General features: G+C 46.1%; 1 protein-coding gene across 8 annotated transcripts in view; it reads right to left on the bottom strand.

Moving 5' to 3' along the window:
* Positions 1-14,343, bottom strand: part of LOC123992838 (neurobeachin-like) — a 342,421-nt gene that overhangs the window by 52,514 nt on the left and 275,564 nt on the right. For all 8 annotated transcript variants that reach the window (XM_046294393.1, XM_046294395.1, XM_046294397.1 and 5 more), the window contains 2 exons: positions 6,664-6,804; positions 3,595-3,714 (listed from right to left, as the gene is read on the bottom strand). In XM_046294393.1, the coding sequence (XP_046150349.1) occupies positions 3,595-3,714; positions 6,664-6,804 (261 nt within the window). The remainder of the gene's footprint in view (positions 1-3,594; positions 3,715-6,663; positions 6,805-14,343) is intronic.

Below are 14,343 nucleotides of genomic sequence, written 5' to 3'. Positions count from 1 at the left end.
TTGTGTCAGTGCTGTACATGTTGAGTGCCCTTCTCTATAAGCATGCTGAAAGTCTGTTGTTAATTTGTTTACAGAGAAATAACATTGTATTTGGACAAACACAATTTTCAAACAGTTTGCTAAGAGCTGGGAGCAAGCTGATAGGTCTGCTGTTAGAACCAGTAAATGCCATTTCCCTCCAGGCCTGAGGAAAAATACTTTCCTCTAGGCTCAGATTAAAGTTTTGACAGATAAGAGTGACTACAGATTCAACTACCATCCTTAGAAGCTTTCCATCTAAGTTTTCAATGCCTAGGACGTGTGTCAATATTGATAGATAACAATAATATTTTCACCTCTCCCACACCACTTTACAAAATTCAAACTTGCAATGCTTTCTTAAATTGTTATTTTTTATGCATGAGTACACTGGCTCAATGTTGTTGGCATCTCCTGCCTAAGTAATCATTAAAATAATTGGCAACATCAAATGGTTGTGTAATGAATAAAAAGCCATCTGATTCGATGTAAGATGGAGTTGAATGTCTTTCTGAACATAATTACTCCAAAGTTTTTTAAATTGGTTTTATAATGCAGTTTCATTTTCTTTTTGTTGAGTTTAGTCACATTATTTCTTAACTTGCAGTAAGTCAGATGTGCGGCCCAACTTAGCCACTCCTTTTGCCCTATCTCTTTCATCCATACAGTTTTTCAATTCATCATCAATCCATGGAACCTTAACAGTTCTAACAGTCAGTTTCTTAACAGGTGCATGTTTATCAATAACTGGAAGAAGCAATTTCATAAATGCATTAAGTGCAGTGTCTGGAGGCTCCTCCTTAAACATCACATCAGACCAACAAATATGTTTAACATCATCCACAAAGGAGTCACACCAAAATATTTTGTATAAACTATTTTAGGCCCAAATGAATCAAGTACATCTAAGACCAACAGTGCAATTTTTTGGGATCGCAAGGCCTTGAAGATCGACCAGTTAGTGGCCACTGCTTTAGCCAATCACAGAGCCTCCTCTCCTCTCCTCCCCTCCACTCAACTCCACTCCTCTCTCTCTTACAGATGCCTCTGTACATTGGACCATGTGCACAACAGGAATGTGGCACCTCCCTCCTTTCTCTGTCAGAGCCCTCATTAGAAAACGATTTAAAAGCATTTCAACTCTGTTTATCTAGGCCTGTGTGTGTCAGGAGGTGCATGTGTTTGTATGGGTGCAATGTGTGTGCGTGCCATGTGTGGGGGGTGACTTCGTGTTGGTGTGTACGTGTGTGCATATGTGTGTGTGTGTGTGTGTGTGTGTGCACACGCGTGTGTGTGTGTATGTCAGTGACTGTGTATGTGTGTGTTTACAATGTGCTTGGCCTCCTAGCTGGTTCAGCGCTAGTATAGGGGCTGTTTTATGAAAGCAGTGTTTGTCGTGTTCCGTAATACTGTTGGTTTTTACCAGGCCTATGGGAGTTTGACCAGGCCTGTTGCCTATGGGCTGATAACTACAGGAGGATTACAGGAAGGGCTTTAGGACGGTAAATCAGGGTTTACAGAGGAAGGTGGCATGACAGGAAACACCCCAATAAAATACTGGAGTCTGCTGTTGGTCACATTTCACCCTCCAACGGACCAGAACACTTGAGGCTGTCCCTCCCTCCCTCCCTCCCTCCCTCCCTCCCTCCCTCCCTCCCTCCCTCCCTCCCTCCCTCCCTCCCTCCCTCCCTCCCTCCCTCCCTCCCTCCCTCCCTCCCTCCCTCCCTCTGTCTGTCTATTTCTCGGTCCTCTCTTCCCCTCCAACCCTTCCTCTCTCTCTCCCTCCCTTCCCTCCTCCCTCCCCCTTACTCTCTCTATTTGTAAACTTCCCTGTCAAAACTCAGCACCAAGCTGTTAAAGCTGCCAGCTCCGTTTTCGAGCCCAGCTCCCCTGTCAGCCATTAATACAGCAACAGCCTGTTAATGGGCTGAACAAGTCAATCACAGAGCCTCCATAGATAGCTAACAGGCTCCATAGATAGCTAATAGCCTCCATATATAGCTACTAGCCTCCGTAGATAGACAACAGCCCCCATAGATAGCTAACAGCCTCCTTAGAGAGCCACCAGCCTCCATAGAAAGCCAACAGCCTGCATAGATAGCAAACAGCCCATAGATAGCTAACAGGCTGCATAGATAGCTAAAAGCCTCCATAGACAGCTAACAGCATAGATCCCTTCAGGTGACACACTGGCAGCGTTCTGGGGGGTTACTGGTACTGTTACTGGGACTACTCATAGACAAGTCTGCCTCTCCCTCTTTCACTCACACACACACGCATGCAGGCAAGCACGCACATGACACACACACACTAGTGGGGACACAGAGACATGGATTATTAACACTGTTAAAAAATGAATTGTGAAGTGGAGGAGGGTGAGGGGATGCTAGAACAAGGTCGCTCCATATTGACTTGCTCTTGTAGGTGGTCAGCCCACCCCTGCTAAAGCCCCCTCCCACTCCCCCAGTCCTGTACTGTGTCATAATGTAGGTAACACTTTGTGTATGTAGGTAACTGTGTACATAGTTAACTGCGTGCACCTACGTATAACTGTGTAAAACTGTGTGTATGAAGGTAAAACTGTGTGTATGAAGGTAGAACTGTGTGTGTAGATGAAACAATTTAGCAGAATAATTCCTGTTACTAATACATAACGAAACACAGCTGCGGTTGTAATATCTTGTCTCTGTCTCCTTTGTGCTGATAGACCAGCAGCCATGTTCTGTGTGTTTCAACAGACAGACAGACATACAAGTAGTTTAAAGTAGCATGTATTTGTTAACAGGGCATGTTGGCTGGTGTGCTGCTCTCTCCCCCTCCTCCCCAAGCTGAGCCCAGGAATAGCCCTGTCCGGACATAAAACACTACATTTTAAATTGCTTTTGTCATTAATGCTATATTAATTGCCTGGGGCAACACTAACCCGACACGGGGTGTTCTAGAAATATCTGACACTTTGAGGTCAGAGCTGTTCCCGCTGTGTTACAGAGTGACCGTGGTGGTGGTTCAGCGTTTCTCTGTCTGTGTCCCAAATGGCACCCGATTCTCTATAAAATGCACTACTTTTGAGAAGGGCTAATAGGGAGCCATTTGGGATACAACCTCTGACTGCTCTTCTGAGGATGGAAGGAGAGGATTTATTTCTTTGTCTTCAGCCTTTGTTCACATAGAGTACAGCACTCCTTTCTTTTTTAGAGTAATGTTTTTTTTTTATATCAGAGGTAAATCAAGTATGTATTTTTAAGTGTTTTAGTTATGCACAGTGTACCATGTCTCTGTTCCTCAGTTTGAGCACAGTGTTATTTATAATTCATGGGATATATATTTTATTGTGACGTTTCCTTCTGGGTTGGAAACCGATGAACAGATCCACCGTGGACACAGATCCAGAGTATTTACATTGAGCAGAGGTTGTTTCATGGCCACACACACACACACACACACACACACACACACACACACACACACACACACACACACACACACACACACACACACACACACACACACACACACACACACACACACACACACACACACACACACACACACACACACACACACAAAGACACACACCCTGACGTCTGAGGTGTCTCTCTGGCAGTGCCTCCAGGAGCGGGTGATGGCGGAGAAGGTCCGGTCTGGATGGTCAAACTTGTTGTTGTTAGCTTTCAGGAAGAACGTGGTGAAAGGCTCCTGCAAGAGAAAACACACACACATTTTACTTTGAGCAAAGGATGTTTCATGGACACACAGACACACACAAACAAACAAAAAAACACACATAACACCCCCATTCCAAACCATACTGTCAGCGAACTATATTTTCTATTGCATGTTCAGAATGAATCATTTCTACTCCTCTAAGGAGAGCTAATGGCTGAATTCTACTGATTGTGACAGAGAGAAGGGACAATGAGAATGTCTCTTATTGGAACCATAGATGTGGTAAAGAGGTCAATGGAACGCAGACTGTGGGGGATAGAATTTAAATTGTATTTATTTAACCTTTACTTAACTAGGCAAGTCAGTTAAGAACACATTCTTATTTACAATGACGGCCTACTCCAGCCAAACCCAGACGACATTGGGTCAATTGTGTGCCACCCTATGGGACTCCCAATCACGGCCGGTTGTGATTCAGCCTGGACTCCAACCAGGGTCTGTAGTGACACCTCAAGCACTGAGATGCAGCGCCTTAGACCGCAGCGCCACTCGGGAGCCCAGAATTAGAAGAAGGACGCCGGACTGATGCACATTCAACAGATCTGATCTAACAAAGTGGATATTGTTCAAATCTGTTGTGATTGAAGTATTGTAACAGGCCCACAATGTGATTACTAAAGTATGATTTTGATATATTTAGCTGTTTTCGCTGCATAACATTTAGAAGTTCACAATACACATATAATCAATAGCCTAAATGTAGGGTAATTTTGCTGGAGGGCAAAGAGGTCGAGTTCCATTGACCTCTTTACCACATCTATGGTGTGTTTCTGTGTCTATGTATGTGAGGTTCTTGTGTCAGACAAGTCTGTCTGTCTGTCTGTCTGTCTGTCTGTCTGTCTGTCTGTCTGTCTGTCTGTCTGTCTGTCTGTCTGTCTGTCTGTCTGTCTGTCTGTCTGTCTGTCTGTCTGTCTGTCTGTCTGTGTGTCTGTCCTCCCCTACTGTACATTACCCACAATGCCTTAGGGAGTATTAATTACAGTGCTTTCTGGTCGCCGGGAGCGACGGTGGTAATTGGCTGATGCCGTATGTGGTGTTCCAAGTCTGAGATGGAGACAGTGTTCTGATGGAGGGATGTAGGGTGTAGAGGAGGAGAGACGGAGGAGAGGAGGAGTGTGGGTGGTGAGGAGCGGTGTAAGTGCTGTCAGAGGAACTCTTCTAATTCAACAGACCCTTTGCTAACGAGGGGGAGAGGAGGAGGAAAGTGGCAGGCAAAGGGAGAACAGGGGGAGGGTGCTACTAACTCCCCATCAAGCTTTCTCCAATTAACGAACTGCCTAACATATCAAATATGGCCAAACCCCAAGAGGGCTAACCCTTTATCTCACCATTTGGATTCCACTGGTATTTACTAAACACTATATAGCGTCAATGTCCTTTCAACTGTGCAGATTGTGTGACTTACTATATAACTAACATACTAGCTGCCATTTTGAACATATTATTTTGGATAAAAAACGACTTACAGTACCAGTCAAACGTCTGGACACACCGACTCATTCAAGGGTTTTTCTTTATTTTTACTATTTTCTTCATTATAGAACAATAGTGAAGACATCAAAACTATGAAATAACCAATAACCATAACCAACAAAGTGTTAAACAAATATAAATATATTTGAGATTCTTCAAAGTGGCCACCCTTTGCCTTGATGACAGCTTTGCTGAGCACTTGTTGGCTGCTTTTCCTTCACTTTACGGTCCAACTCACCCCAAACCATCTCAATTGGGTTGAGGTTTGGGGATTGTGGAGGCCAGGTCATCTGATGCAGCACATCACTCTCCTTCCTGGTCAAATAGCCCTTACACAGCCTGGAGGTGTGTTGGGTCATTGTCCTGTTGAAAAACAAATTATAGTCCTACTAAGCGCAAACCAGATGGTATGGCGTATCACTGTAGAATGCTGTGGTAGCCATGCTGGTTAAGAGTACCTTGAATTCTAACCAAAAATCGAAAATTCGGACTCATCAGTCCAAAGGACAGATTTCACCAGTCTAATGTCCATTGCTTGTGTTTCTTGGCCCAAGCAAGTCTCTTCTTCTTATTGGTGTCCTTTAGTAGTGGTTTCTTTGCAGCAATTCGACCATGAAGGCCTGATTCACGCAGTCTCCTCTGAACAGTTGATGTTGAGATGTGTCTGTTACTTGAACTCTGTCAAGTATTTATTTGGGCTGCAATTTCTGAGGTTAGTAACTCTAATGAACTTTTCCTCGGCAGCAAAGGTAACTCTGGGTCTTCCTTTCCTGGGCGGTCCTCATGATAGCCAGTTTCATCATAGCACTTGATGGTTTCTGTGGCTGCACTTGAAGAAACTTTCAAAGTTCTTGACTGACCTTCATGCCTTAAAATAATGATGGACTCTTTCCTTATTTGAGCTGTTCTTGCCATAATATGGATTTGGTCTATCTTCTGTATACCACCCCTACCTTGTCACAACACAACCGATTGGCTCAAACGCATTAAGAAGAAAGAAATTCCACAAATTAACTTTTAACAAGGCACACCTGTTAATTTAAATGCATTCCAGGTGACTACCTCATGAAGCTGGTTGAGAGAATGCCAAGAGTGTGCAAAGCTGTTATCAAGGCAAAGGGTGGCTACTTTGAAGAATCTCATATAAAATATATTTTGGTTTGTTTAACCATTTTTTTGGTTACTACATGATTCCGTATGTGTTATTTCATAGTTTTGATGTCTTCAATATTATTCTACAAGAAGTAGTAAAAATAAAGAAAAATCCTTGAAACAGTAGGTGTTTCTAAACGTTTTACTGGTACTGTACGTCTACACTCAAACGTCTAAAATCAGATAGAAAGAACGTAGAAATGATAATGGACTTTAAAAAAATCAACAACCCACTTTTGCAGGTATAGGGTACAAGGAATAGGGTATTGGGTGGATGGGGTATAGAGTACGTACTATCCTGAGCAGCCAGAGCAGGGTGGAGTTAGCGGTGGAGTAGTGGGTGTTGTAGTGATATGGGGGGGTCTGGTCCTCTTCCCATGTCTCGTAGCGCTCTGCATAGAACACTGCACGCTTCGGGTTCAATGCTCCAATTGGCTGAGGGAGAAACAGGAAGACAATAAATTACATACAGTACATAGAGCATATGATGTTCAGTATATAACTGATGTTTAAGATTTCGTAGACAGGCAACTCCTAGAGCAGGGTGGTCAAACAAACGGCCCCTGGGCCAAATGAGGCGTTTGAATGTGTCCTGCCATGTTGTCATGGTAAAAAAAACACCACAGCCCTCCAGGAGTTTAGTAAGATCTACTATTGATATTACAGTAATTAGTTAGTCAATGGATAAATCAAGAAATACATGACTTTACAAACCAACTGTTGGCCTTTGATAGAGTGTTTCATTCTTCCACTATAACTCTGGAACAGAGGCCAAGTCAATATTACATTCTGGATCCCAGCCTCTCTGTACTTTGCCGACACTGTGTCCCAAATAGCAACCTATTCCCAATATAGAGTACAACTTTTGACCAGGGCCCATAGGGCTCTGGGCAAAAGTAGTATACTCTCTAGGTAATAGGATGCCATTTGGGATGGCCCCTACGCCAATAATATGACACTGAGACTCACTCTGGGTCCCAAGCCTTTGCTTTCTCATGTGTTTTTAAAGGCAATCTAATTAGTCTATTAAAATTGATTTAGTGGAGGTTAAATTGCTTTCTCTGTCTTTTCAATCACCCTGGCCCACAGGCAGGCCTTGGAGATACATTGGCAGTCAATGTTAATACACTAAAGATACAGTGGATGTGTGTGTGTGTGTTTTATGCATGAGGCAGCCATATCTTGGATTGACCACAGGAATCATGGGAACTCCACCCCAACAAAGCCCTTGATGGCGCCGGAGAACAAGGCTGACATTTTACGTATTCTTTTTTTTTTCTTTGCATTGTTTGTAACTTATTTTGTAACTTATTTTGTACATAATGTTGCTGCTACCATCTCTTATGACCCAAATAACTTCTGGACATCAGAACTGTGGTTACTCACCACGGACTGGCAGAATCCTTTTTTTCTCTTTAACGAGTCTGTGAATGATATACTGTTTTCTCAGAAGCAGGCCCAGATCCCTGTCATTTGCGTGAAGAGAAAGCGGGGAAAAAGGGGCCAGAGGTCGGGCTGCCTTCTGAGAATTCGTAGGCGACTGAATAAACCACCACTTCCTTCCATTCTGCTAGCAAAATAAAATCGATGATCTACGCGGAAAATTAAACTACAAATGGGTCATTCAAAACTGTAATATCTTATGCTTCACAGAGTTGTGACGATGACATTATCAACATCCAGCTGGCTGGTTATACGCTGTATCGTTAGGACAGAACAGCAGCGTACTATGTATGTTTATAAATAACAGCTGGTGCACGATATCTAAGGAAGTCTCAAGGTTTTGCTCGCCTGAGGAAGAGTATCTCATGATAAGCTGTAGTCCACAGTATCTACAGTTGAACTCAGAAGTTTACATACACCTTAGCTAAAATACATTTAAACTCAGTTTCACAATTTCTGACATTTAATCCTAGTAAAAATTCCCTGTCTTAAGTCAGTTAGTATCACCACTTTATTTTAAGAATGTGAAATGTCAGAATAATTGTCATGCAGGTGAAAGAGGACCCAAAAGCGACTTGGCGAAAACAGAGTCTTTAATCCAGTAAAGTAAATACAAACAAAAAAACACAACTTTCACTCGAAATGACGAGGACAAACTGGAGACTCGATCTTGAACAGCAGGTGAACAGCAGGTTGCCTCGGGAAGGCACTTGAACAAGACAGACTCAGACACCTGCTCACCACGCAGCATCTGAGGAAAACACGACACGACAGGGCGATACACAAACACAGCACGGTGAATTCTAGACAAGGAACCGACAGGACAGGAACGGAACACAAAGGAAGAAATAGGGACTCTAATCAGGGGAAAGGATCGGGAACAGGTGTGGGAAGACTAAATGATTGATTAGGGGAATAGGAACAGCTGGGAGCAGGAACGGAACGATAGAGAGAAGAGAGAGCGAGAGAGTGAGAGAGGGAGGGGGAGAGAGAGGGATAGAAAGAGGGAAAGAACCTAATAAGACCAGCAGAGGGAAACGAATAGAATGGGAAGCACAGGGACAAGACAAGATAATAAATGACAAAACATGACAGTACCCCCCACTCACCGAGCGCCTCCTGGCGCACTCGAGGAGGAATCCTGGCGGCAACGGAGGAAATCATCAATGAGTGAACGGTCCAGCACGTCCCGAGACGGAACCCAACTCCTCTCCTCAGGACCGTAACCCTCCCAATCCACTAAGTATTGGTGACCCCGTCCCCGAGAACGCATGTCCATGATCTTATGTACCTTGTAAATAGGTGCGCTCTCGACAAGGACGGGAGGGGGAGGGAAGACGAACGGGGTGCGAAGAAAGGGCTTAACACAGGAGACATGGAAGACAGGATGGACGCGACGAAGATGTCGCGGAAGAAGCAGTCGCACAGCGACAGGATTGACGACCTGGGAGACACGGAACGGACCAATGAACCGCGGAGTCAACTTACGAGAAGCTGTCGTAAGAGGAAGGTTGCGAGTGGAAAGCCACACTCTCTGGCCGCAACAATACCTTGGACTCTTAATCCTGCGTTTATTGGCGGCTCTCACAGTCTGTGCCCTGTAACGGCAAAGTGCAGACCTCACCCTCCTCCAGGTGCGCTCACAACGTTGGACAAACGCTTGAGCGGAGGGAACGCTGGACTCGGCAAGCTGGGATGAGAACAGAGGAGGCTGGTAACCCAGACTACTCTGAAACGGAGATAACCCGGTAGCAGACGAAGGAAGCGAATTGTGAGCGTATTCTGCCCAGGGGAGCTGTTCTGCCCAAGACGCAGGGTTTCTGAAAGAAAGGCTGCGTAGTATGCGACCAATCGTCTGATTGGCCCTCTCTGCTTGACCGTTAGACTGGGGATGAAACCCGGAAGAGAGACTGACGGACGCACCAATCAAACGACAGAACTCCCTCCAAAACTGTGACGTGAATTGCGGGCCTCTGTCTGAAACGGCGTCTAACGGGAGGCCATGAATTCTGAATACATTCTCGATAATGATTTGTGCCGTCTCCTTAGCGGAAGGAAGTTTAGCGAGGGGAATGAAATGTGCCGCCTTAGAGAACCTATCGACAACCGTAAGAATCACAGTCTTCCCCACAGACAAAGGCAGACCGGTAATGAAGTCTAGGGCGATGTGAGACCATGGTCGAGAAGGAATGGGGAGCGGTCTGAGACGACCGGCAGGAGGAGAGTTACCCGACTTAGTCTGCGCGCAGTCCGAACAAGCAGCCACGAAACGGCGCGTGTCACGCTCCTGAGTCGGCCACCAAAAGCGCTGGCGAATAGACGCAAGAGTGCCTCGAACACCGGGATGACCAGCTAACTTGGCAGAGTGAGCCCACTGAAGAACAGCCAGACGAGTGGAAACAGGAACGAAAAGGAGGTTACTAGGACAAGCGCGCGGCGACGCAGTGTGCGTGAGTGCTTGCTTAACCTGTCTTTCAATTCCCCAGACTGTTAACCCGACAACACGCCCATAAGGAAGAATCCCTCGGGATCAGTAGAAGCCACAGAAGAACTAAACAGACGGGATAAGGCATCAGGCTTGGTGTTCTTGCTACCCGGACGGTAAGAAATCACAAACTCGAAACGAGCGAAAAACAACGCCCAACGAGCTTGACGGGCATTAAGTCGTTTGGCAGAACGGATGTACTCAAGGTTCTTATGGTCTGTCCAAACGACAAAAGGAACGGTCGCCCCCTCCAACCACTGTCGCCATTCGCCTAGGGCTAAGCGGATGGCGAGCAGTTCACGGTTACCCACATCATAGTTGCGCTCAGATGGCGACAGGCGATGAGAAAAATAAGCGCAAGGATGAACCTTATCGTCAGACTGGAAGCGCTGGGATAGAATGGCTCCCACGCCTACCTCTGAAGCGTCAACCTCGACAATGAATTGTCTAGTGACGTCAGGAGTAACGAGGATAGGAGCGGACGTAAAACGTTCTTTTAGAAGATCAAAAGCTCCCTGTGCGGAACCGGACCACTTAAAACACGTCTTGACAGAAGTAAGAGCTGTGAGAGGGGCAGCAACTTGACCGAAATTACGAATGAAACGCCGATAGAAATTAGCGAAACCTAAAAAGCGCTGCAACTCGACACGTGACCTTGGAACGGGCCAATCACTGACAGCTTGGACCTTAGCGGAATCCATCTGAATGCCTTCAGCGGAAATAACGGAACCGAGAAAAGTAACGGAGGAGACATGAAAAGAGCACTTCTCAGACTTTACGTAGAGACAATTCTCTAAAAGGCGCTGTAGAACACGTCGAACGTGCTGAACATGAATCTCGAGTGACGGAGAAAAAAATCAGGATATCGTCAAGATAGACAAAAACAAAGATGTTCAGCATGTCTCTCAGAACATCATTAACTAATGCCTGAAAAACAGCTGGCGCATTGGCGAGACCAAACGGCAGAACCCGGTACTCAAAATGCCCTAACGGAGTGTTAAACGCCGTTTTCCACTCGTCCCCCTCTCTGATGCGCACGAGATGGTAAGCGTTACGAAGGTCCAACTTAGTAAAGCACCTGGCTCCCTGCAGAATCTCGAAGGCTGATGACATAAGGGGAAGCGGATAACGATTCTTAACCGTTATGTCATTCAGCCCTCGATAATCCACGCAGGGGCGCAGAGTACCGTCCTTCTTCTTAACAAAAAGAACCCCGCCCCGGCCGGAGAGGAAGAAGGCACTATGGTACCGGCGTCAAGAGACACAGACAAATAATCCTCGAGAGCCTTACGTTCGGGAGCCGACAGAGAGTATAGTCTACCCCGAGGAGGAGTGGTCCCCGGAAGGAGATCAATACTACAATCATACGACCGGTGAGGAGGAAGGGAGTTGGCTCGGGACCGACTGAAGACCGTGCGCAGATCATGATATTCCTCCGGCACTCCTGTCAAATCGCCAGGTTCCTCCTGAGAAGTAGGGACAGAAGAAACGGGAGGGATGGCAGACATTAAACACTTCACATGACAAGAAACGTTCCAGGATAGGATAGAATTACTAGACCAATTAATAGAAGGATTATGACATACTAGCCAGGGATGACCCAAAACAACAGGTGTAAACGGTGAACGAAAAATCAAAAAAGAAATAGTCTCACTGTGGTTACCAGATACTGTGAGGGTTAAAGGTAGTGTCTCAAATCTGATACTGGGAAGATGACTACCATCTAAGGCGAACATGGGCGTAGGCTTCTCTAACTCTCTGAAAGGAATGTCATGTTTCCGAACCCATGCTTCGTCCATGAAACAACCCTCAGCCCCAGAGTCTATCAAGGCACTACATGTAGCACCCGAACCGGTCCAGCGTAGATGGACCGACAAAGTAGTACAGGATCTTGATGGAGAGACTTGAGTAGTTGCGCTCACCTGTAGCCCTCCGCTTACAGATGAGCTCTGGCTTTTACTGGACATGAATTAACAAAATGTCCAGCAACTCCGCAATAGAGGCACAGGCGGTTGGTGATCCTCCGTTCCCTCTCCTTAGTCGAGATGCGAATCCCTCCCAGCTGCATGGGCTCAGACTCTGAGCCAGAGGAGGGAGATGGTTGCGATGCGGAGCAGGGAAACACCGTTGATGCGAGCTCTCTTCCACGAGCCCGGTGACGAAGATCTACCCGTCGTTCTATGCGGATGGCGAGAGCAATCAAAGAGTCCACATCTGAAGGAACCTCCCGGGAGAGAATCTCATCCTTAACCACTGCGTGGAGTCCCTCCAGAAAACGAGCGAGCAGCGCCGGCTCGTTCCACTCACTAGAGGCAGCAAGAGTGCGAAACTCAATAGAATAATCCGTTATGGACCGTTCACCTTGGCATAAGGAAGCCAGGGCCCTAGAAGCCTCCCTACCAAAAACTGAACGGTCAAAAACCCGAATCATCTCCTCTTTAAAGTTCTGGAACTTGTTAGAGCAATCAGCCCTTGCCTCCCAGATAGCTGTGCCCCATTCTCGAGCCCGGCCAGTAAGGAGTGAAATGACGTAAGCAACCCGAGCTCTCTCTCTAGAGTATGTGTTGGGTTGGAGAGAGAACACAATCTCACACTGCGTGAGAAAGGAGCGGCACTCAGTGGGCTGCCCGGAGTAGCAAGGTGGGTTATTAACCCTAGGTTCTGGAGGCTCGGCAGGCCAGGAAGTAACAGGTGGCACGAGACGTAGACTCTGGAACTGTCCAGAGAGGTCGGAAACCTGAGCGGCCAGGTTCTCCACGGCATGGCGAGCAGCAGACAATTCCTGCTCGTGTCTGCCGAGCATGGCTCCTTGGATCTCGACGGCAGTGTAACGAGCGTCTGAAGTCGCTGGGTCCATTCCTTGGTCGGTTCCTTCTGTCATGCAGGTGAAAGAGGACCCAAAAGCGACTTGGCGAAAACAGAGTCTTTAATCCAGTAAAGTAAATACAAACAAAAAAACACAACTTTCACTCGAAATGACGAGGACAAACTGGAGACTCGATCTTGAACAGCAGGTGAACAGCAGGTTGCCTCGGGAAGGCACTTGAACCAGACAGACTCAGACACCTGCTCACCACGCAGCATCTGAGGAAAACACGACACGACAGGGCGATACACAAACACAGCACGGTGAATTCTAGACAAGGAACCGACAGGACAGGAACGGAACACAAAGGAAGAAATAGGGACTCTAATCAGGGGAAAGGATCGGGAACAGGTGTGGGAAGACTAAATGATTGATTAGGGGAATAGGAACAGCTGGGAGCAGGAACGGAACGATAGAGAGAAGAGAGAGCGAGAGAGTGAGAGAGGGAGGGGGAGAGAGAGGGATAGAAAGAGGGAAAGAACCTAATAAGACCAGCAGAGGGAAACGAATAGAATGGGAAGCACAGGGACAAGACAAGATAATAAATGACAAAACATGACAATAATAGTAGCGAGAATGATTTATTTCAGCTTTTATTTCTTTAATCACCTTCCCAGTGGGTCAGAAGTTTACATTCACTCAATTAGTAATTGGTAGCATTGCCTTTAAGTTGTTTAACTTGGGCCTCCCTCTTAAGAAGCAGTGCGGCTTGGTTGGGTTGTGTATTGGAGGACGCATGACTTTCAACCTTCGTCTCTCCCGAGCCCATACGGGTGTTGTAGCGATGAGACAAGATAGTAGCTACTAAACAATTGGAAACCACGAAATTGGGGAGAAAAAGGGGTAAAATATATATCTTTTTTGAAAGTATAACTTGGGTCAAACGTTTCGGGTAGCCTTCCACAAGCTTCCCACAATAAGTTGGGTGAATTTTGGCCCATTCCTCCTGACAGCTGGTGTAACTCAGGTTTGTAGGCCTCCTTGCTCGCATACGCTTTTTCAGTTCTGCCCACAAATATTCTATATGATTGAGGTCAGGGCTTTGTGATGGCTACCTTGACTTTGTTGTCCTTAAACCATTTGCCACAACTTTGGACTTTTACTTGGGGTCATTGTCCATTTGGAAAACTCATTTGCGACCAAGCTTTAACTTCCTGACTGATGTCTAGAGATGTTGCTT

Source organism: Oncorhynchus gorbuscha, linkage group LG13 (genome assembly GCF_021184085.1).
Source record: "Oncorhynchus gorbuscha isolate QuinsamMale2020 ecotype Even-year linkage group LG13, OgorEven_v1.0, whole genome shotgun sequence".
In the NCBI taxonomy this organism is placed as follows: Eukaryota; Metazoa; Chordata; class Actinopteri; order Salmoniformes; family Salmonidae; genus Oncorhynchus; species Oncorhynchus gorbuscha.
The sequence above is the reverse complement of the archived record's forward strand: the minus strand, read 5'-3'. Positions and strand labels throughout refer to the sequence as shown.